The 22,712-nt window shown below is 40.0% G+C and overlaps 1 protein-coding gene across 2 annotated transcripts in view; it reads right to left on the bottom strand.

Annotated features, from left to right (window-relative positions):
* stk32a (serine/threonine kinase 32A) overlaps positions 1–22,712 on the bottom strand; it is a 173,839-nt gene that overhangs the window by 70,988 nt on the left and 80,139 nt on the right. For both annotated transcript variants that reach the window (XM_061962524.1, XM_061962523.1), the window contains exon 5: positions 8,311–8,484. In XM_061962524.1, the coding sequence (XP_061818508.1) occupies positions 8,311–8,484 (174 nt within the window). The remainder of the gene's footprint in view (positions 1–8,310; positions 8,485–22,712) is intronic.

The following is a 22,712-nucleotide window of genomic DNA, read 5'->3' as shown; positions in this document are numbered from 1 at the left end:
CCAATGCTGTTGCTCGTGAATTGAATGTTAATTTCTCTACTATAAGCCGTCTTCAAAGGCGTTTCAGAGAATTTGGCAGTACATCCAACCGGCCTCACAACTGCAGACCACGTGTAACCATACCACCTCAGGGCCTCCACATCCAGCAGGTGCACCTCCATGATCGTCTGGGACCAGCCACCCGCACAGCTGCTGCAACAATTGGTTTGCATAACCAAAGAATGTCTGCACAAACTGTGAGAAACCGTTTCAGAGAAGCTCAATTGCATGCTCATCATCCTCATCCGGGCCTCGACCTGACTGCAGTTCGTCATTGGAACTGACATAAGTGGGCAAATGCTCACATTTGATGGTGTCTGGCACGTTGGAGAGGTGCTCTCTTCACGGATGAATCCCAGTTTTTACTGTTAGGTCAGCTGGCAGACAACTTGTGTAGAGTTGTGTGGGAGAGCAGTTTGCTGATGTCAACGTTGTGAATCGAGTGGCCCATGGTGGCGGCGGGGTTATGGTATGGGCAGGCGTATGTTATGGACAACGAACGCAAGAGCATTTTAATGATGGCATTTTGAATGCAAAGAGATACAGTGACGAGATCCTGAGGCCCATTGTTGTGCTATTCACTCGAGACCATCACCTCATGTTGCAGCATGACAATGCACAGCCCCATGTTGCAAGGACCTGTACACAATTCCTGGACGCTGAAAACATCGCAGTTCTCGCATGGCCAGCATACTCACCGGAAATGTCACCCATTGAGCATGTTTGGGATGATGTGGATCGGTGTATACAACAGTGTGATCCAGTTCCAGCCAATATCCAGCAACTTTGCACAGCCATTGAAGAGTGGACCAACATTCCACAGAACACAATCAAAAACCTGATCAAGTATATGCAAAGGAGGTGTGTTGCACTGCGTGAGGCAAATGGTCTTTACAACAGATACTGACTGCTTTTCTGACCTCCCCCCCACCCCCAATAAAGCAAAACTGCACATTTCAGTGTGGCCTTTTATTGTGGGCAGCCTAAGGCACATCTGTGCAATAATCATGCTGTTTAATCAGCATCTTGACTAACACAGATTTCGACAGATTTGTGAACAATATGTATTTTTCGGAGTATAAGTCGCTCCGGAGTATATGTCGCTCCGGAGTATATGTCGCACCGGACGAAAATGCATAATAAAGACGGGAAAAAACATATATAAGTCGCACTGGAGTATAAGTCGCATTTTTGGGGGAAATTTATTTGATAAAAGCCAACACCAAGAATAGACATTTGAAAGGCAATTTAAAATAAATAAAGAATAGTGAACAACAGGCTGAATAAGTGTATGTTATATGAGGCATAAATAACCAACTGAGAACGTGCCTGGTATGTTAACGTAACATATTATGGTAAGAGTCATTCAAATAATTATAACATATAGAACATGCTATACGTTTACCAAACAATCTGTCACTCCTAATCGCTAAATCCCATGAAATCTTATACGTCTAGTCTCTTACGTGAATGAGCTAAATAATATTATTTGATATTTTACAGTAATGTGTTAATAATTTCACACATAAGTCGCTCCTGAGTATAAGTCGCACCCCCGGCCAAACTATGAAAAAAACTGCGACTTATAGTCCAAAAAATACGGTATATAGAAAAGTTTTAGATCTATGAGTTCAACTAATAAAAAATGGGAGCAAAAACAAATGTGTTGCGTTTAGATTTTTTGTCCAGCATAAACACATTGCTGTCTGAGCAACTAAGCTAATCACTTATGCACATTGAACCTACAAGTTGTGCTCTCTTAACACAGAGTGATCGTTCTATACTAAGACGAATACGAAATGGAGTAGGACGCCAAAGTGCCTTCCAGAAATAATAAATAATAATAAAATATTTTATCTGTTTCGCACTTTGCATTTAAACACAACTTAAACTTACAAACGTATATAAAAATATAATATAATATAATAGTATTATATATCAGTATATACTATATACTGTATAAATATGTAAATATTACATATATGTTATATCTTATATTGCTACTACGGTAAATTTTTAGTCTACTTTATATCTGCATTATGCTTTCCATCCTTACCCTTTCCATCCTTTGTAACTGAGCCACTGTGTGGAATAATTACCCTTGTGGATCAATAACGTTTGTCTAAGTCTAAGTCTAACTGCTACAGTACACACCAATATTTAAAACAATAAAAGCTTAGCCATTAAAACAGATAAAATACTGAGACTAAAACCCTATCAGTAAAGCATAAGAAACACAAAACATGCAAAATAGTGGGTTTTCTAACAGTGTATCTAATTATTTTAGTTATTAAAAAAAAACTTGGTCAAAAGGTTCAGTGTGTGTATTTGTACTTTTTGAGCAAATTCAACAATACTGTGATAATAATGATAACCGTGATATGAAATTGTCATATCGTTAAATCCTTAGACGTGATTATTATTAACTTAGATGAGCGGCTCCAAACTGTGTATGGGAATGCACACAAAATACTTTGTCAGTCGAGTGAATAAAAAGAAGAAGTATTGGCCAGAGGTGATTGGCTTTGAAAGGCGTGAATCAGCCGATCATGTACTTTTCCATGAAAACCGTCCAACACTGATCGCTGGCCAATCGATTGGCACATCCCTCGTTTCATGTTTTTCGTTTTATCCAATGAGGAAAAAAAAAAAAAAAGTTTCTGAATTGAATGTGGACCAGCATACTAAAACCTAAGAGCTTCCATTGTGTTTTCTTCTTGGCTGTCCACTTCTATTTCTTCAGTCATAAAAAGACATAGCCCAGTGAGCAGAAAGGTTAAAATGGCTTGACGCAAAAGGTCGCACCTGGCACGTCCCCAAGGTGCAGACTGATGCTACTATAAAATGCGCAAGATATAGGCGTATTTAATTTGCAAACTGCAGGTTAAGTGCTTTTAAAGCAGACTTGGCAGCTGCCGCCAAGCTCCACTGGAAGGAACGAAAAATCCTGCGATTCTCTGAGAAGTGAGTCATCTTTATATTAAATCCTCAGGATAATTTATCCGGTTCATTATCAATACCTCATAAACATGTACATGTTTGGTTAAAGACACGATTGTTTTCCGACTTTCTCTTCGTGTTACATAATATCATCAAGTGACTGACAGGGTTGCAGTAACCAGGCTAACCTGACCCCTAATCATATAACGTAGCACCTTTTAGCATCCTTCCTGACATTTAGTGCTGTACAACAACATTCGTCCTCACGGTACCGTGAGTGACAATCAAGCATGTTACATGTTCCAAGTTCAAGGCAAAAACATGACCATGTTGCATCTGCTCCCTCTCTGGTGATGAAGAAGCAAAGAAAGCCACATAATGACTAATTAATAGAACAGCAATGAAGGAAATAACAATATACGTACATATTGAGCATCTACTGGGGAAAATAAAAGAGAAATAAAAAGTGATGGATTATCAAGTTGCTTATTCATTCAGCCCATTGAAGAACATTTATATATATATATATATATATATATATATATATATATATATATATATATATATATATATTGAAGTGTTTGTTTTTTTGTGTGTGTTTTGGCACCGGCGAGGACAGAGTTGCCAGCTGATGTGGCGATAAAAAAAAAAAAATCAACATCTCTTCAATCTGCATTCATTATTTTCAAACAGGCGCATCTCATTTCTATGGAAATTGAATGTGGAATATCCCACAGATGCGAACATTATAACTTGGTTGTGATCAGCATTAAGAATCTGGTCTGCCTGCGTCTGCGTTGTGGGGCAATCTGCTTGTGACTGAACTCATAGTAATATTGACTTTTATAACATGCTGCTAAAAGACTAGTATAATGTATATTTTTGCTGCAGCTGTTACATATACTGTAATATTGTACATGGTAATTGAGATTTGTTATATATTGTATATATTATATAATGATGTAATATAATATAAGTTGATTGGCAACACTAAATTGGCCCTAGTGTGTGAATGTTGTCTGTCTATCTGTGTTGGCCCTGTGATGAGGTGGCGACTTGTCCAGGGTGTAAACCGCCTTCCGCCCGAATGCAGCTGAGATAGGCTCCAGTCTACAAGCGGTAGAAAATGGATGGATGGATGGATAATAATATAATGTATCAGTATATATTATATACTGTATATATAATATGTAAATTTCACATATATGTTATATGTTATATTGCTACTATGGTACATTTTCAGTCTACTTTATACCTTTTGTTTTCGCCCTCTTTTTGTGCCTTTGTGTGCACGATCCATTCCATCCTTATCCTTTCCATCCTTTGTAACTGAGCTACTGTATGGAACAATTTCCCTAGTGGATCAATAAAGTTTGTCTAAGTCTAAGACAGATGGGGTTCTAGGATAAGTAGGGCTGTTAAAATTAACGCGTTAACGCATGTGATTCATTACAAGGAAAAATCACATTCATAATCATGTATAAATACAGATTAATCACACATGTTACTTTACTTTAACCACGGATGGATTAGTGAGAGGCGGCATACGGTCAGTGATCAGGTCAATGCATATCCTGGTGCAAAAATGAGTGGGGGACACATCAGTAGCAATGTTCGCTTCAAAATGCATCCCGAGGGGATAAGATAAACCAAAGTCATTTTTTAAGATTGTGTAGCAACTGCAATTAATAAAAATTCCCAGGTGTGAATAGAGGGGCTGTTTGCAATTTGCTTAAAGTTATATTATTCAAACCAAAACCTTTGATAAAAATGCCACTGGCTAGTCTCTGTTGTTATTTAATAGAATATATATGTATTTTTAAATCTATATATTTTTCACAATTACTGAATACATTTTGTTAGTCAGCCCAAATAAAAATGAATTTGTGTTATGCTAGGCCAAGGGTAGGGAACCTATGGCTCTCGAGCCAGATGTGGCTCTTTTGATGACTGCATCTGGCTCTAGCTGACATTACTAAACAGGATAAGTCCTGAATAATTCCGCTGGTAATCACAGTGTTAAAAATAACGTTCAAAATATAAAACATTCTCATACATTTTAATCCATCCATCCGTTTTCTACCGCACCTGTTCAAGAAGTCGCATTAATGGTAAGAAGTATTTTATTTATTATTGGTTAGCTTCAGAATAACAATGTTATTAAAAAGAATGAGACTTATTATACTCTAAAAATGTTGGTCTTACTTAAAAATGCACGCATTTCATTGTATTCAGTGTTAAAAAAAATATTATATGGCTCTCATGGAAATACATTTTAAAATATTTGGCTTTCATGGCTCTCTAAGCCAAAAAGGTTCCCGACCCCTGTGCTAGGCTATGCTTTCAATGATGGCTAACGTTAGTAGCTGAACTAGTGTTGTCCCGATACCAATATTTTGGTACCGGTACCAAAATTATTTCGATACTTTTCGGTACTTTTCTAAACAAAGGGCACCACAAAAAATTGCATTATTGGCTTTATTTTAACAAAAAATCTTAGGGTACATTAAAAATATGTTTCTTATTGCAAATTTGTCCTTAAATAAAATAGTGAACATACAAGGCAACTTGTCTTTTAGTAGTAAGTAAGCAAACAAAAGCTCTTAACTTAGCTGCTGACATATGCAGTAAAATATTGTGTCATTTATCATTCTATTATTTTGTCAACATTATTAAGGACAAGTGGTAGAAAATTGATTATTAATCTACTTGTTCATTTACTGTTAATATTTGCTTACTTTCTGTTTTAACATGTTCTATCTACACTTCTGTTAAAATGTAATAATCATGTATTCTTCTGTTGTTTGATACTTTACATTAGTTTTAGATGATACCACAAATTTGGGTATCAATCCCATACCAAGTAGTTACAGGATCATACATTGGTCATATTCAAAGTCCTCATGTGTCCAGGGACATATTTCCTGACTTTATAAACATAATAAAAAATAAATAAAAAAACGAAAGAAGATGTTGTGATCCCAAAAAATATCGACGTAATCATTGTAGTATCGACTAGATACGCTATCATTACAGTGGATGTTAGGTGTAGATCCACCAAAGGCGTTTGTTTACATTGTGACGCCGGTGAGCTACGGTGTGTAGTGAAGCATGTTTAGCTATTCCTCATCCTGCAGGGATGATAGTTGTAGAAACTTACTTTATTTGTCGCCATGGAGATTTAGAAGAAGCTAAAACACTGCAGACTTGGGCTGGACTTTAGCCGCTAACTAGCTAGCCATGTCTTAAAGCACCTCTTCCGGAGGGCGTTTCAGTGTTATAACTTTACATTTATCGTTAGTTTTTAAGACAAAATGCATCCGTTCTCCCTTTTCTGTCTACACAATATGTCTGCTTGTAAGTACTCCGTGATTGTGCGCTGAGGAACATGCTCGTCTGCTCGTAAACCAGCAATGACACGACGTGACGACGACTGGGGTGCGGAGGGGTGGCGGACTGGTACTTTTTAGAGGCGGTATAGTACCGAATATGATTAATTAGTACCGCGGTACTATACTAATACTGGTATACCGTACAACCCTAAGCTAAACTTTGCCAAATCACTACTGTTAGCAAACGTGACCAGTTTTAGCCCCATCTACAATTTGTTACAGCCAAAGTAGTGCAATGGACAAGTACATTGATGCTTCTTATCTATCTACTTACCTAATTGAAAAAGATGCGATGGCATAGCTAGCGTTGCATCATGCAGCTAACACTCGCTTGTATACGTCATATGTTTTTACTTCTGGCTATACTGATGTCGTACTTTGGTTGCCGTTTGTTCTTAATGACCGTTTCCTGTGTGTTTTACGTGCAGCTAATACTTAAAGGCCTACTGAAACCCACTACTACCGACCACGCAGTCTGATAGTTTATATATCAATGATGAAATCTTAGCATTGCAACACATGCCAATACGGCCGGGTTAGCTTACTAAAGTGCAATTTTAAATTTCGCGCGATATATCCTGCTGAAAACGTCTCGGTATGATGACGTCAGCACGTGACGTCACGGATTGTAGAGGACATTTTGGGACAGCATGGTGGCCAGCTATTAAGTCGTCTGTTTTCATCGCAAAATTCCACAGTATTCTGGACATCTGTGTTGGTGAATCTTTTGAAATTTGTTCAATGAACAATGGAGACAGCAAAGAAGACAGCTGTAGGTGGGAAGCGGCAACAACACAAACACAGCCGGTGTTTCATTGTTTACATTCCCGAAAGATGACAGTCAATCTTTACCATTGGCCTGTGGAGAACTGGGACAACAGAGACTCTTACCAGGAAGACTTTGAGTTGGATGCGCAGACACGGTACCGTGAGTACGCATGCAGCTGCGGCTTCCAAACATTTGATCGCTTGCCCGTACGTGCGTGCCGCTATGTGCATGTCACGTACGTAACTTTGGGGACTTTGGGGAAATATGTGCTGTATGAACTTTGGGGAGGTGAACGGTACTTTGGGCTGTGGGATTGAGTGTATTGTGCAGGTGTTTGAGTTGTATTGGCTGGTTATATGGACGGGAGGGGGGAGGTGTTTGTTATGCGGGATTAATATGTGGCACATTAAATATAAGCCTGGTTGTGTTGTGGCTAATAGAGTATATATATGTCTTGTGTTTATTTACTGTTTTAGTCATTCCCAGCTGAATATCATGTCCCACCCGCCTCTCACAGCATCTTCCCTATTTGAATCGCTCCCACTGCCCTCTAGTCCTTCACTCTCACTTTCCTCATCCACAAATCTTTCATCCTTGCTAAAATTAATGGGGAAATCGTTGATTTCTCGGTCCGAATCGCTCTCGCTGCTGGTGGCCATGATTGTAAACAATGTGCGGATGTGAGGAGCTCCACAACCTGTGACGTTACGCGCATATCGTCTGCTACTTCCGGTACAGGCAAGGCTTTTTTATCAGCGACCAAAAGTTGCAAACTTTATCGTCGATGTTCTCTACTAAATCCTTTCAGCAAAAATATGGCAATATCGCGAAATGATCAAGTATGACACATAGAATTGACCTGCTATCCCCTTTTAAATAAGAAAATCACATTTCAGTAGGCCTTTAAGCGCCATCTTGGCAGCCGCGTAAATGAGGCAAACGGTCAATTGAATCGGATTTTAAAAAATCAATAGTTTGACAGCACGAGACAATATTCTTTGAAATGAGATGGATTACTTGTGAAGAAGGTAAACTAACAAGAAGGCGCATGGATACAAGTCAAAGGTTAGGGTAACAATGTGAAAACAATCAATACAAGTCAAAGGTTAGGGTAACAATGTGAAAACAATCAGACTAGAAAGTACAGTAATAAAATAGCCAACATCCAACCTGTGTATGATGTGCTTGGAGCGCAGGTACCCGAGGGCTAAGGCGAGTTCGCAGATGTACAGTTTGACCGTGGCCTCAGAGAAATGGACGTTCTGCTGGAGGTGATAACGCAGGTCTCCTCCCAGGAGCAAGTCCACCACCATGAACATGTCTTCCTCATCCTGGAATGAATACCTGCCAGCGGAAGATTGGGCAGAAGTGAGCAGTGGAGGTCATTATTGGTACAATAAACACTTACATTTTCGATGATTACTTTTAAATGATTAATTGTTGTATAAAGTAAAGCCATGAGGCATAGTCAACACGTACAAAAAGAAATACAAATAGGAATAAAAACTCATGTGAAGAAACAAAAGTACATACTTCTCGTAACGTCGCAGTCGTGGTCAAAAGTTTACATACACTTGTAAAGAACATAATGTCATGACTGTCTTGAGTTTCCAATACTTTCTACAACTCTTATTATTTTGTGAGAGTGATTGGAGCACTTACTTGTTGGTCACGAAAAACATGAAGTTTGGTTCTTTTATGAATTTATTATGGGTCTACTGAAAATGTGACCAAATCTGCTGGGTCAAAAGTATACAGACAGCAATGTTGATATTTGGTTACATGTCCTTTGGCAAGTTTCACTGCAATAAGGTGCTTTTGGTAGCCATCCACAAGCTTCTGGAAAGCTTCTGGTTGAATTTTTGACCACTCTTGACAAAATTGGTGCAGTTCAGCTAAATTTGTTGGTTTTCTGACATGGACTTGTTTCTTCAGCATTGTCCACACGTGTAAGTCAGGACTTTGGGAAGGCCATTCTAAAACCTTAATTCTAGCCTGATTTAGCCATTCCTGTACCACTTTTGACGTGTGTTTGGGGTCATTATCCTGTTGGAACACCCAACTGCGCTCAAGACCCAACCTCCGAGCTGATGATTTTAGGTTGTCCTGAAGAATTTTGGAGGTAATCCTCCTTTTTCATTGTCCCATTTACTCTCTGTAAAGCACCAGTTCCATTGGCAGCAAAACAGGCCCAGAGCATAATACTACCACCACCATGCTTGACGGTAGGAGGTTGTGTCTGGGATTAAAGGCCTCACCTTTTCTTTTCCAAACATATTGCTGGGTATTGTGGCCAAACAGCTCAATTTTTGTTTAATCTGACCACAGGACATTCCTCCAGAAGGTCTTATCTGTGTCCATGTCATGTCAGATGTCAAAATAAGAATTGTAGAAATTATTGGAAACTCAAGACAGCCATGACATTATGTTCTTTACAAGAGTATGTAAACTTTTGATCACGACTGTACTTAGACTTAGACTTTGACTTAGACAAACTTTAATGATCCACAAGGGAAATTGTTCAACACAGTAGCTCAGTTACAATGATGGAAAGTGTAAGGATGGAAAGGACAATGCAGGAATAAATAGACTAATATAGCGATAAAAAAATCTAACATATATATATACAAATATATACATAATATGTATACAGAATAATATATATACAGATATATTATATTATGTCTATAACATTTATACAATACATACCAGTGACCATGTACAATATTACAGTATATGTGACAGCAGCAACATAAAATAGTAGTAGATCCAGCAGGAAATCGAAAATAGACATTATAAAATAGACATACACACAATGTGTTATATACAGTACGTCAATATATTTGTGAACACTGGAAGTCCGTTCATATTTAAGAATCAGATATCTGTTAGTAGGAAGGACCTCATGTACTGTGAAGTCCTACACCTTAGTGTGATCAGTCTGTGACTAAATGTGCTCTGCTGAATCACATCCAGTGTGTGGAGCGCATGAGTTGCTCACAATAGAGTCTGTTTTTTTCTGCCCCTTATCATTGTTTACATCAATAATTGTGCTTATTTCCTACTAAATAGGCTTTGTCTTGGTTAGTTAGCAATATAATTGATGAGCCTTTTTGGAAATGTCAGAAATGGGATAAGGAAGAAGTGATTCGATTTCGGGGTTGATCTGGATCATTTCTACTATGTGAGTCACCTTATGTTTACATTATGAGGAATTTCTTTGTGGGTGTATGCAAGTGTCCCCACCTCCACCCACAGAGACAAAGAGAGTGGATGACTAACAAGAGCTATCGGCGTCTATTTAATCACGCTATGCAAAGAGTGAACCCTCCTGTAGCTTGTTTTGAAGCGACAGACAAACAAAACGAACGACACAGCAATTTAAATGTATCATTTGATTCGTTATCTCCACCAGGAGGTTATGTGTTTGCTGTCTGTCTGTTTGTTAGCAACATAGCTCAAAAAGCTATGAGGGGGGATTTTGAAGAAATTTTCAAGAAATGTCAGGAAATGGGTTAAGAAACAAGTGATTACATTTTAGGGTTGTGCTCTTGGACTGCTTTTCTTGTTTATTTACATTTGTATTCTTTATTAATGAATAGGCTCTCTATAATCTTTAATATTTTAAACATTGTTATGTTTTTCTCCCTATAAAAAAATAACATGCTCCTTATTTTCGAACATGTGTAAACTAAATCTTCAAATTAAATGTTCACTCTTGTTTCTCAATACCTCTTTTTGCGTAGAAGTCATTGTCTGGGTGCAGTACAGTACATAATGTCATCCATCAATTACAGACACAGAGAGAGCGAGAGGAAGTCTGTATCAGCATGCAGCTCACTGCTTCACTGTTGCAATGATTGCCATCCATTTTACATGTCAAGCTTCTCTCACTTGTATGAATTAGTCACATCACGTAGCACCAGCAAGTGCTCCTTAGGACATGATTTTAAGACTCCCTTTCTCTATCCCAGATGAACTGAAGTTTTTTTTTTTTTTCGTTGTTGCACAGGAAGGATGGTGATTGATTGAGCTGACTCCAAATTGTTTATCAGGGCTCAGATAATGCTGAGGCCACTTAACACCTGATTGGCCTTACAGGGCGGAAAGGACATCTGGCCAAGGTCGGAAAGAGGATACCGAACATTACTGACACGGTCATCCCACAAAAACTCACTGCTAAACTCCTCACTGTTGGTCTGACACCGGCTCTCTGTGATTGGGTCCTGAACTTTCTCACAAACTGGCCCCAGTCAGTCAGAATCGGCAACCAGACATCAGGCACAAAGGTTCTAAGCATAGGGACCCCCCAAGGCTGTGTGCTGAGCCCCCTAATGTACACCCTCTTCACACACGACTGTGTGGCCTCCCAGAACAACACCAGTATCATCAAGCTTGCAGATGATACTACGGTCGTCGGACTGATCACCGGGGGAGCTGAGGCAGCGTACAGAAGGGAGGTAGCGTGGCCTGGTGTCAGGATAATAATCTCTCCTTGAACACAGACAAGACCAAGGAGATGATTGTTGACCCACGGAGAAGGAGTACCCACTACACACCTCTGTACATAGGGGGGACAAAGGTGGACAGGGTGAAAACCTTTAAATTCCTTTGGACCCACATCAGCGAGGACCTCACCTGGGATCACAACACCCAACAAACAATAAAGAAAGTCCAGCAGCGACTGTACTTCTTAAAAAGGCTGAGAAAATTTGGCATGCCACCCAAAATTCTCAGCAACTTCTATAGAAGTACGGTTGAGAGTGTCCTTACCAGCTCAATCACGGTCTGGTATGGAAACTGCACTGCTAAGGACAGGAAGGCACTCCAGTGAGTGATTAAAACTGCTCAGTACATATCAGGAGCAGCCTTCCCCTCACTACAGGACATGTACTCTACCAGGGCCACCAGGAGAGCACACAACATCATAAAGGACAGTACACACCCCCAGCACAGTCTCTTCAGCCTCCTACCATCAGGAAGACGATACAGGAGCCTGAAATCCAGGACTACGAGACTGACAAACAGTTTCTACCCACAGGCCATCAGGCTTGTGAATGCTAACTTGTGAATGCTAGCTTCTCCCCCGCCCCCCCTCCGTCTTACTTTTATCTTTTTGAACAAAAGACAGCTACCATGACCACCCCCGAACTGTGAACCATCACTGTAGACACTTTTCACCTTTGATCACTAAAGACACTTTAACTGGTGCTGTGACCCAAGGTCACCTCCATATTTATACTGTTGACTGTCAATCAGAATGTGCAATAATGTTATGTTACTTACTGTGCCTTGTATATACATTTTCATTTTTATTTTTTATTTTTAGCTAAGTACCGTGTGACTTGTTGAAGGGTGGACTAGCAAAGTAAGATTTTCATTGTACGGCAAACTGTCTGTTTAATTGTGCATATGACAATAAACAATCTTGAATCTTGAATCTTGAATCTTGAATTACTGTACCGTCTTACTTTATCCTATACGACACTTACAGTACCATGAAAATTACGCTGCGTTCAAGAAAACCTTCCCTTTTATTGTAGTGCAGCGCTTACCCTGCAGAGAATTCTAAGAAAACAAAATCAATAGGTTGGTTAATATATGAAGCGCTCACACACGGAAACCCACTCAGTTTGTAATCAGCAGTGTGTGCTTACTGGAGATGTTCCACTGTATTAATCATTCCACTAACGAGACTAATTATCTTTTTCCATCTCATCATCTTTCATCTGTAGGGTGTAAATACCTTTAAACTCAGTTAGGCAAGGTCATAAAGGGTCCAAGAGACTGTTGTCACTTGCATTTAGGGGACACAAATTAGACGTTTACTTCCATACTTGGCAGAGAAACGCTCTCTTCATTAAACAGGCAATTAATTATGTTGAATAGAAAATGATGCGCTTTAACCTTCACGAATGTCTGACGTTATGGTGTTTTCCCCATTAACAGAGCTTTACAAGGAAGAGGACAATTGTTGGTCTTTGGTATAGACTCATCGGTATTATATGTCCTGTATTGGCAAGAATATATGACAGCAAAAGCTAGTTGTATTATTGTGGGTCTAGGGATCTATACAAGCCTTCTCCCCGAGCAAGTCAGAGCTTCTTTCCTGACACTCACACACGCCAAGGCAAGGCCAGTTTATTCATAGAGCACAATTCGTACGCAAGGCATTTCAAAAGGCATTACAGATGCAAACAATTTACAAGAGGGCGAATGAAATCATGAATAAAAATAAAACCATCATTAAAATAATCATGAATTAATTAATTAAAGACTGGAGACAAAAATATTTTCAGTTGTCATATGTACAATTAAAAAATAGTGTTTTTAGTCCGGATTTGAACATTGCCAACGTTGAGGCCGGTCCCACATCTTCTGGAAGACTGTTCCAGATTTTAGGAGCATAACATTGAAATGCAGCCTCACCATGCTTAGTCCTGACTCTGGGTACCAGCAGAAGACCCCACCGAGAGATTCTCAGAGCCCGTGATGGTTCATATGGTTCTAACATGTCAGATAGGGACCTTGGCACAAGACCATGAAAAGACTCAAACTCTGAGAAACAGGAAGCCAGTGCAGTAACCTAAGCATTTGACTAAAATGAATAGGACACGCAACCATATTTTCTGGTTCTAGTCAGGACTCAAGCAGCAGCATTCTGGATGTACTGCAGCTGCTTTACAGCTCTTGTAGAGAGCCAAGTCATAAGGCCATTACAGTTGTCTAACCTGCTGGAGACAAAGGCATGGATTAGTCTTTTTAAATCTGATTTAGACATTATTCCTCTAATTTTGGCAAATATTTTGGGTGGTAAATAGCTGCTGATGTTATTGACTTAACGTGGCTATTCAAGTTTAAGTATGAGCCCATTATTACCCCCAATTTTCTAACCTGATTATTAGGTTTCAGTGAGTCTCAAGGTGACTGATAATAGTTTCTCTTTGCTTCTGTGGGCCTCAGACAATGATTTAAGTTTTGTCTGAGTTTAGCTAAAGGAGATTATTTTGCATATGCACACTAATCCGTTTGATGCTGCGACAAAATTAATCCACAGGCCAACGTTCACTTGCCGCCAGTGACGCGTAGATCTGATTGACATCTGCATAGTTGTGGTAGGACACATTGAAGCTACATATGAGCTGACCTAGTGGCAACATGTACAAATTGAACAATAGGGGTCCTTGTGGCGTGGACACAGCTACCAATTCTAACAAAGTACGTCGCATAATCGAGATAGGACTTGAACCAGTTAAGAGCAGAACCAGATATTCCCACCCAGTTTTCCAACATCTGTAATAAGATAGACTGGTCAACTGTGTCAAAGGCAGTGCTCAGGTCCAGCAGAACGAAGACTGAGACTTTGCCTGTGTCGAATATCATTAGTCACCTTTATCAGAGCTGTGGTGCGACCCAAAGTCTGATTGAAAAGTATCAAACATAATGTTATACAGGAAAAATGCACTAAGCTGTTGGTCGACCACTTTTTCTAGGACTTTGCCCGAGAATGACGGGTTTGATAAAGGCCGATATTGTTTAGTACTGTAGGATCAAGACTACTCTTCTTTAGAAGGGGCTTAATTACAGCAGTTTTTAAAGGGGAACTGCACTTTTTTGGAATGTCGCCTATCGTTCACAATCCTTATGAGAGACAAGACACTTTTTTATTTTTATTTTTTTATTTTTTTATTCTAACGTGTAAAAATCGTCTCGTTCTAGGTGGCTAGCAATGCAGGTTATGGGAGCATTCAATTCTACCTCAAAATCACTTTAAAAATGCATTCAAAAACCTTCATTAACATACCGTGCCCGTGTAATAACCAAGCTGTAGCGACAGTTATTGTAGTATTCCTCCAAGAATGCATCCAAACCTGGCTTCTTTGTTACGTTTACCTGAACATCATTATACAGCACCATCTGCTGGTCACATTCTGTATCACAGTCTGTTTAGCTGCATATCATGACGTCGAAACTGTATGTCAAAAGTCAAAAGTGCAGATTTTACCCATTGGAATCATTTCTATAGTTTGAAAATATCCAAAGGGCTGTATTGAAATGTTAATTATGTTGTGTTAGCCCAAGGTAGCCTTTTTTATGCGATTTTGCAAGACCCGTGTCACGTGACTTCAGACTCGTGTGTAAGGTAAGACATTATCTGGAATTTTGTTTCGCAATATTATGCAAAAGCAACTTTTCTTACCTTCTGGTACCTGCTGATCTGTATTTGGGATCTGCAAAAATCCTGAAAAATTGCGCATGTCCGCCTTTGTAGTCCATGCCGACACCGTAGTCGATAAGCTTCTGCTTTTTCTCTATCTTCTTGTTATGGGACATTCACCCTCTGCTGTTGCTATTTCTAATATAAAGTAGTGTAAAGTTCTTACTTATATCTGTCAGTAAACTCGCCATAAAAGCGCTAAAACATACCGGTATAGTGAGTTTACATTATTCACCCAAGGAACTTTAGTTATTAGAGTGTTCCGGTCGGACGCTTTTTCACGGGACACATTTCCACAACAACAAAGATGATGGGGATAAGACACTGCTGAAGGTGAGCCACGTAAATAAGACCGCCCACAAAACGGCGCATCCTGAAGCGACTGTCAGAAAGCGGCTTGAAGATGATCTTTAAAACATAATCTATAATCTAAAGAACCACCATTACATGTTATGTAGACCACAAGGAAGTGTTCTCAATTTAGAAAAAAATAATAATAATATTGGCAGAATTGGATTGGCAGACCGGGGTGGTGGTTCCTCTCTTTAAGAAGGGGAACCGGAGGGTGTGTTCCAACTATCGTGGGATCACACTCCTCAGCCTTCCCGGTAAGGTCTATTCAGGTGTACTGGAGAGGAGGCTACGCCGGATAGTTGAACCTCGGATTCAGGAGGAACAGTGTGGTTTTCGTCCTGGTCGTGGAACTGTGGACCAGCTCTCTACTCTCGGCAGGGTCCTTGAGGGTGCATGGGAGTTTGCCCTACCAGTCTACATGTGCTTTGTGGACTTTGAGGAGTGCTCAGAGAGTATGGGGTAACGGATTGTCTGATTGTGGCGGTCCGCTCCCTGTATAATCGGTGTCAGAGCTTGGTCCGCATTGCCGGCAGTAAGTCGGACCCGTTTCCAGTGAGGGTTGGACTCCACCAAGGCTGCCCTTTGTCACCGATTCTGTTCATAACCTTTATTGACAGAATTTGTAGGCGCAGTCAGGGCGTTGAGCGTATCTGGTTTGGTGGCTGCAGGATTAGGTCTCTGCTTTTTGCAGATGATGTGGTCCTGATGGCTTCATCTGGCCAAGATATTCAGCTCTCACTGGATCGGTTCGCAGCCGAGTGTGAAGCGACTGGGATGGGAATCAGCACCTCCAAGTCCGAGTCCATGGTTCTCGCCCGGAAAAGGGTGGAGTGCCATCTCCGGGTTGGGGAGGAGATCTTGCCCCAAGTGGAGGAGTTCAAGTACCTCTGAGTCTTGTTCACGAGTGAGGGAAGAGTGGATCGTGAGATTGACAGGCGGATCGGTGCGACGTCTTCAGTAATGCGGACGCTGTATCGATCCGTTGTGGTGAAGAAGGAGCTGAGCCGGAAGGCAAAGCTCTCGATTTACTGGTCGATCTACGTTCCCATCCTCACCTATGGTCACGAGCTTTGGGTCATGAACGAAAGGACAAGATCACGGGTACAAGCGGCCGAAATGAGTTTCCTCCGCCAGGTGGCGGGGCTCTCCCTTAGAGATAGGGTGAGAAGCTCTGTCATCCGGGAGGGGCTCAAAGTAAAGCCGTTGCTCCTCCACATCGAGAGGAGCCAGATGAGGTGGTTCGGGTATCTGGTCAGGATGCCACCCGAAGGCCTCCCTAGGGAGGTGTTTCGGGCACGTCCGACCGGTAGGAAGCCACGGGGAAGACCCAGGCCACGTTGGGAAGACTATGTCTCCCGGCTGGCCTGGGAACGCCTCGGGATCCCCCGGGAGGAGCTGGACAAAGTGGCTGGGGAGAGGGAAGTCTGGGCTTCCCTGCTTAGGCTGCTGCCCCCGCGACCCGACCTCGGATAAGCGAAAGAAGATGGATGGATGGATAATAATAATATGACTCCTTTAATGCGCCCTATAATCCGGTGCACCCTATGGTCCGGAAAATACGGTACTTGGTATACCAAAGAGCTTTAACTACTTGGTATACCAAGTAGTTAAAGTAGCAAATGTTTGGTATGACCCAAAACTAATATGAAATAGCCAAATAACAGAATAATAAGTGCTTATTACATTCTAACATAAGTGTAGATAGAACCATGTGACAACAGAAAGTATTTAAGTATTAAAAGTAAATTAACAAGTAGATTAATAATAGTTTAAAAAAACAAATACAACCGGAAATGATGCAATAAGTTATATGTCAGCAGCCAAATTAGGAGCCTCTGTAACTGTTTTGAAATTTACATACCAAATAATTAGGGATGTCCGATAATTACTTTTTGCCGATATCCGATATTCCGATATTGTCCAACTCTTTAATTACCGATACCGATGTCAACCGATACCGATATCAACACACATATATACATATACAGTCGTGGAATTAACACATTATTATGCCTAATTTGGACAACCAGGTATGGTGAAGATAAGGTACTTTTAAAAAAAATTAATAAAATAGAATAAGATAAATAAATTAAAAACATTTTCTTGAATAAAAAAGAAAGTAAAACAATATAAAAAGAGTTACATAGAAACTAGTAATTAATGAAAATTAGTAAAATTAACTGTTAAAGGTTAGTACTATTAGTGGACCAGCAGCACGCACAATCATGTGTGCTTACGGACTGTATCCCTTGCAGACTGTATTGATATATTACAGAATATTAATAACAGAAAGAAACAACCCTTTTGTGTGAATGAGTGTAAATGGGGGAGGAAGGTTTTTTGGGTTGGTGCACTAATTGTAAGTGTATCTTGTGTTTTTTATGTTGATTTGATAAAAATAAATAAATAAATAAATAAAATACAATTTAAAAAAACGATACCGATAATAAAAATACCGATACCGATAATTTCCGATATTACATTTTAACGCATTTATCGACCGATAATATCGGCAGGCCGATATTATCGGACATCTCTACAAATAATATATCCTGATATAGGGAGGCTCAGGCTGAAATATATATTGTGACATAGATTTTAGACCACACCATCCATCTTTACTAGCCGGTGTGGTGTTTTTATATTTTTGGGTTGTAAAGAATGAGCCGGTAACATAACGCCGCTTTCAGAAATATGATAGCAGTTGTTAAAAGCGTGGTACAAAACTAAAGATTGAAGACACACACAGACACAGGCAATTATGACACAGAACCAGAGTACAATATCGGGTTGGTGTAAAGGAAAGGCACACAGTCCATTAAAGCAAGGGTTTATCCTCTGGTGTAAAAATGCTCCATCAAGTAGAAAAAACAACCTCCTTGTGTTTTCTGTTCCTCTGTCCTTTATTGGAATTGATGGTGATGAAAAAAAACTGCCAGGCATTTGTCATCATTTTGCACAAAGGCACTACTTAGTTGCTCAGCTGCATTTAGGCTAAAAGTACTGTGACAGACAAAAGAACTACAAAAAGAACATGTTCCTAAAACATCCATTAGCAGCTGTCGCTTGTTGCCTTTTGTGCGCACGGGGCATCAGTCAGAACGGCGGATAAGCACTTGTGGATGTCAGTCTGGTACTAAGCCAGTTTTGTTTTCCTGACGCTGTCCCAGTTCTTCTGTCTCTTTCCAGCACTCACATGTGTTTGAATGTGACCGCTTTGTGGCCTCCAGGCAGCCAATCCTGAGGGAGCGCATGCTGCGTGGAGCTTTTAGAGAGCCACCGCAGGCCACTTCAGTAATGGAAGTCTCCAGAACCCGCAGTGGCTGGCAGGCTAATGTCCTTACCGAGGACTCCTTTTCTCCCTTTCAAATTGAATAATACTGCAGTATAAAGCAATAGAGTATCACTCTATTACTGCCTATTTCTTTCAGAGGGAATTCAATCACACAACTCAAACTACAATCTTACGAAATCTGCACAAAAAAACAAAAGAAAGAGGTCCTCACTCTCTTACCTCCCATGCTTTAGTTGCATTTGAAGGAAGTCGCAAAGGAAAAAACAGAGGCACTGTATGAAATGGCACTGTTGTGTTGAAAGCAATTGCTGGTGTTGACAGGTGTTTTGTACGTAACGCACCTAAATATTTAAATGTGCAATTCCGTGTCGCTGGGTAAAAGTGCACACAGTTGTGGTACTGTCTTTCGAGGTTCTGTGTGAAAGGCACAGGTGGGTAGTAATGATCATCTGTTTAGGGCTCTTATGCAGAGTCTCATGGTTAAAAGAAATCAGTCCCCGCATTGACTAAAATGATCAAAATACGGTAAATATTGAACATGTTGCATATTGTTATGAATGTCTGTGATTTCCATAGACTTGCAGCGTGTATATAAAACATTGATGGAGATTACGAAATTGTTTTAGATGGCGTTGAAGGCTAGAACGGTGACTCCCATTAGCCGCATTTTCCAAGCGTTTTTTTTAAAATCATCTTGAAAGGGTAACTGCACTTTTTTGGGAATTTCACAATCATTATGAAAGACATGATGACGGATTGGGGCAGCACGGTGGAATAGGGGTTAGTGCATGTGCCTCACAATAAGGTCCTGAGTTCAATCCCAGGTTCGGGATCTTTCTGTGTGGAGTTTGCATGTTCTCCCCGTGACTGCGTGGATTCCCTCCGGGTACTCCGGCTTTCTTCCACCTCCAAAGACATGCACCTGGGGATAGGTTGATTGGAAACACTAAATTGGCCCTAGTGTGTGAATGTGAGTGTGAATGTTGTCTGTCTATCTGTGTTGGCCCTGCGATAAGGTGGCGACTTGTCCAGGGTGTACCCTGCCTTCCGCCCGGATGCAGCTGGATTAGGCTCCACCCTCCCGACCCCGAAAGGGACAAGCGGTGGAAAATGGATGAATGGATGATGACGGATTGATTTTTTTTTTAAGCATTCTGAATACTTTTATCTTTTTGAACAAAAGACAGCTACCATGACCACCCCCGAACTGTGAACCATCACTGTAGACAACTTTTTACTTTTGATCACTAAAGTCACTTTAACTGCTGCTGTGACCCAAGGTCACCTTCATATTTATACTGTTGACTGTCAATCAGAATGTGCAATAATGTTATGTGCCTTGTATATACATTTTTATTTATTTATTTATTTTATTTTTTTTTAGCTAAATACCGTGTGACTTGTTGAAGGGTAGAATAGCAAAGTAAGATTTTAATTGTACGGCAAACTGTCTTTTTAACTGTGCATATGACAATAAACAATCTTGAATCTTGAATTAAATAAACGTAAATAAAAGTTTGCTTACAGCGGCGCCAATGGAAGCTCCACTATTCCACCCATAAAATCCAATAAATAACCGTTCAAAAACCGCCAACAATCCTCCATTTACATTTCGTGACTTAAATATTAACCAAGTATTAGTGATATTGTTATTATAAGTGCTAACGCAGACAAACTATTTATAGTGGCAACGTGATCACTACTGTGTGTGCCTATGTTTACGTCATCAAGTGGTCTGATGTTTCCGCTCTTTCCTGCTCCCTGTACGTTTTTTCTACCGCTTATCCCTCTCAGGGTGGCGTTGGGGCCGGAGCCTATCCCAGCTGCACTCAAGCAGAAGGCTCACACCAATTTTTAGTGTTGCCACTCAGCGTATCCCCAGGTAGAACAACAAAGAAAAATTTTACTTTTAGCACCTTTTCTTGCACTTACATTATGAATGAACTATTACATTGCCATTGCATCTGCCCACTACTTTTCGGACATGTTGAATTAGTTAAGTGTAAACATGTGACGCGCGCCAATGTAACTTTGTTGATAAGCATGTTCAAAAAACATCTAAACCATGGGTCCCCAAATCTTTTGACTCTAGGGCCGCATTGGGTTAAAACAATTTGGGCCGGGGGCCGGGCTTTGTATATACTATATACTAATATATATATATATATATATATATATATATATATATAGTACAGGCCAAAAGTTTGGACACACCTTCTCATTCAATGTGTTTTCTTTATTTTCATGACTATTTACATTGTAGATAGTCACTGAAGGCATCAAAACTATGAATGAACACATGTGGAGATATGTACTTAACAACAAAAGGTGAAATAACTGAAAACATGTTTTGCAATCTAGTTTCTTCAAAATAGCCACGCTTTGCTCTGATTACTGCTTTGCACACTCTTGGCATTCTCTCGATGAGCTTCAAGAGGTAGTCACCTGAAATGGTTTTCACTTCACAGGTGTCATAGTTTTGATGCCTTCAGTAACAATCTACAAGGTAAATAGTCTTGAAAATAAAGAGAAACGCATTAAAATGAGAAGGTGTGTCCAAACTTTTGGCCTGTACTGTATATATATATATATATATATATATATATATATATATATATATATAATCCTCGCGCACTAATTGAATGAAAGAGTGCGCACTTGATGTCACGTCATCAATGGAAAAATGCATTTTTAGACAATATGTTTTGCCTGAGCGGCTACGAGACACCGAGAGTAACATGCAGTAGAAAATGGATTAGAACGGACATATTTAAAAAAATTATATTTAAACCTGGTACTTCCCGCGGGCCGGATTTTGGACGCTGGCGGGCCAGATCAGGCCCGCGGGCCGTAGTTTGGGGACCCCTGATCTAAACCATTACAGCCATTATTATTTCTTATGGAGAAAAAACATTTTTAAAAAAATTTAAAATTGCGTAACTTTTTGCTAATCTCCTAGAGCAAGGCTATTCAAGGCTATTGGGTCCAAATCTGGCCCGGGAATGACAAGACACTGGCCCCCCGAGTTCAGTTCAAAACTCGGGAGACAAACATTTTTGCAGCTAATTCCTAAAATCACTGGAGTGCTCTTGTTGTAACGTGGGCCACTGTAAACATATTGACAGATTTGCATTGACATTTTACTCAAACATAGAACACATTTACACAACCGAGGCGTTCCTCAAGGCACCACTTTAAGTCCTCTCCTTTTTGGCAGTTACCGTATTTTTCGGAGTAAGAGTCGCACCGGCCGGAAATGCATAATAAAGAAGGAAAAAAACATATATAAGTCGCACTGGAGTATAAGTCGCATTTTTGGGGAAATATATTTGATAAAACCCAACACCAAGAATAGACATTTGAAAGGCAATTTAAAATAAATAAAGAATAGTGAACAACAGGCTGAATAAGTGTACGTTATATGAGGCATAAATAACCAACTGAGAAGGTGCCTGGTATGTTAACGTAACATATTATGGTAAGAGTCATTCAAATAACTATAACATATAGAACATGCTATACGTTTAGCAAACAATCTGTCACTCCTAATCGCTAAATCTCATGAAATCTTATACGTCTAGTCTCTTATGTGAATTAGCTAAATAATATTATTTGATATTTTACGGTAATGTGTTAATAATTTCACACATACACGTCGCTCCAGAGTATAAGTCTCACCCCCGGCCAAACTAGGAAAAAAACTGC

Source organism: Nerophis lumbriciformis, linkage group LG09 (assembly GCF_033978685.3).
Source record: "Nerophis lumbriciformis linkage group LG09, RoL_Nlum_v2.1, whole genome shotgun sequence".
In the NCBI taxonomy this organism is placed as follows: Eukaryota; Metazoa; Chordata; class Actinopteri; order Syngnathiformes; family Syngnathidae; genus Nerophis; species Nerophis lumbriciformis.
Note: the sequence above shows the minus strand (reverse complement) of the source record. Positions and strands in the feature narration are given on the sequence as shown.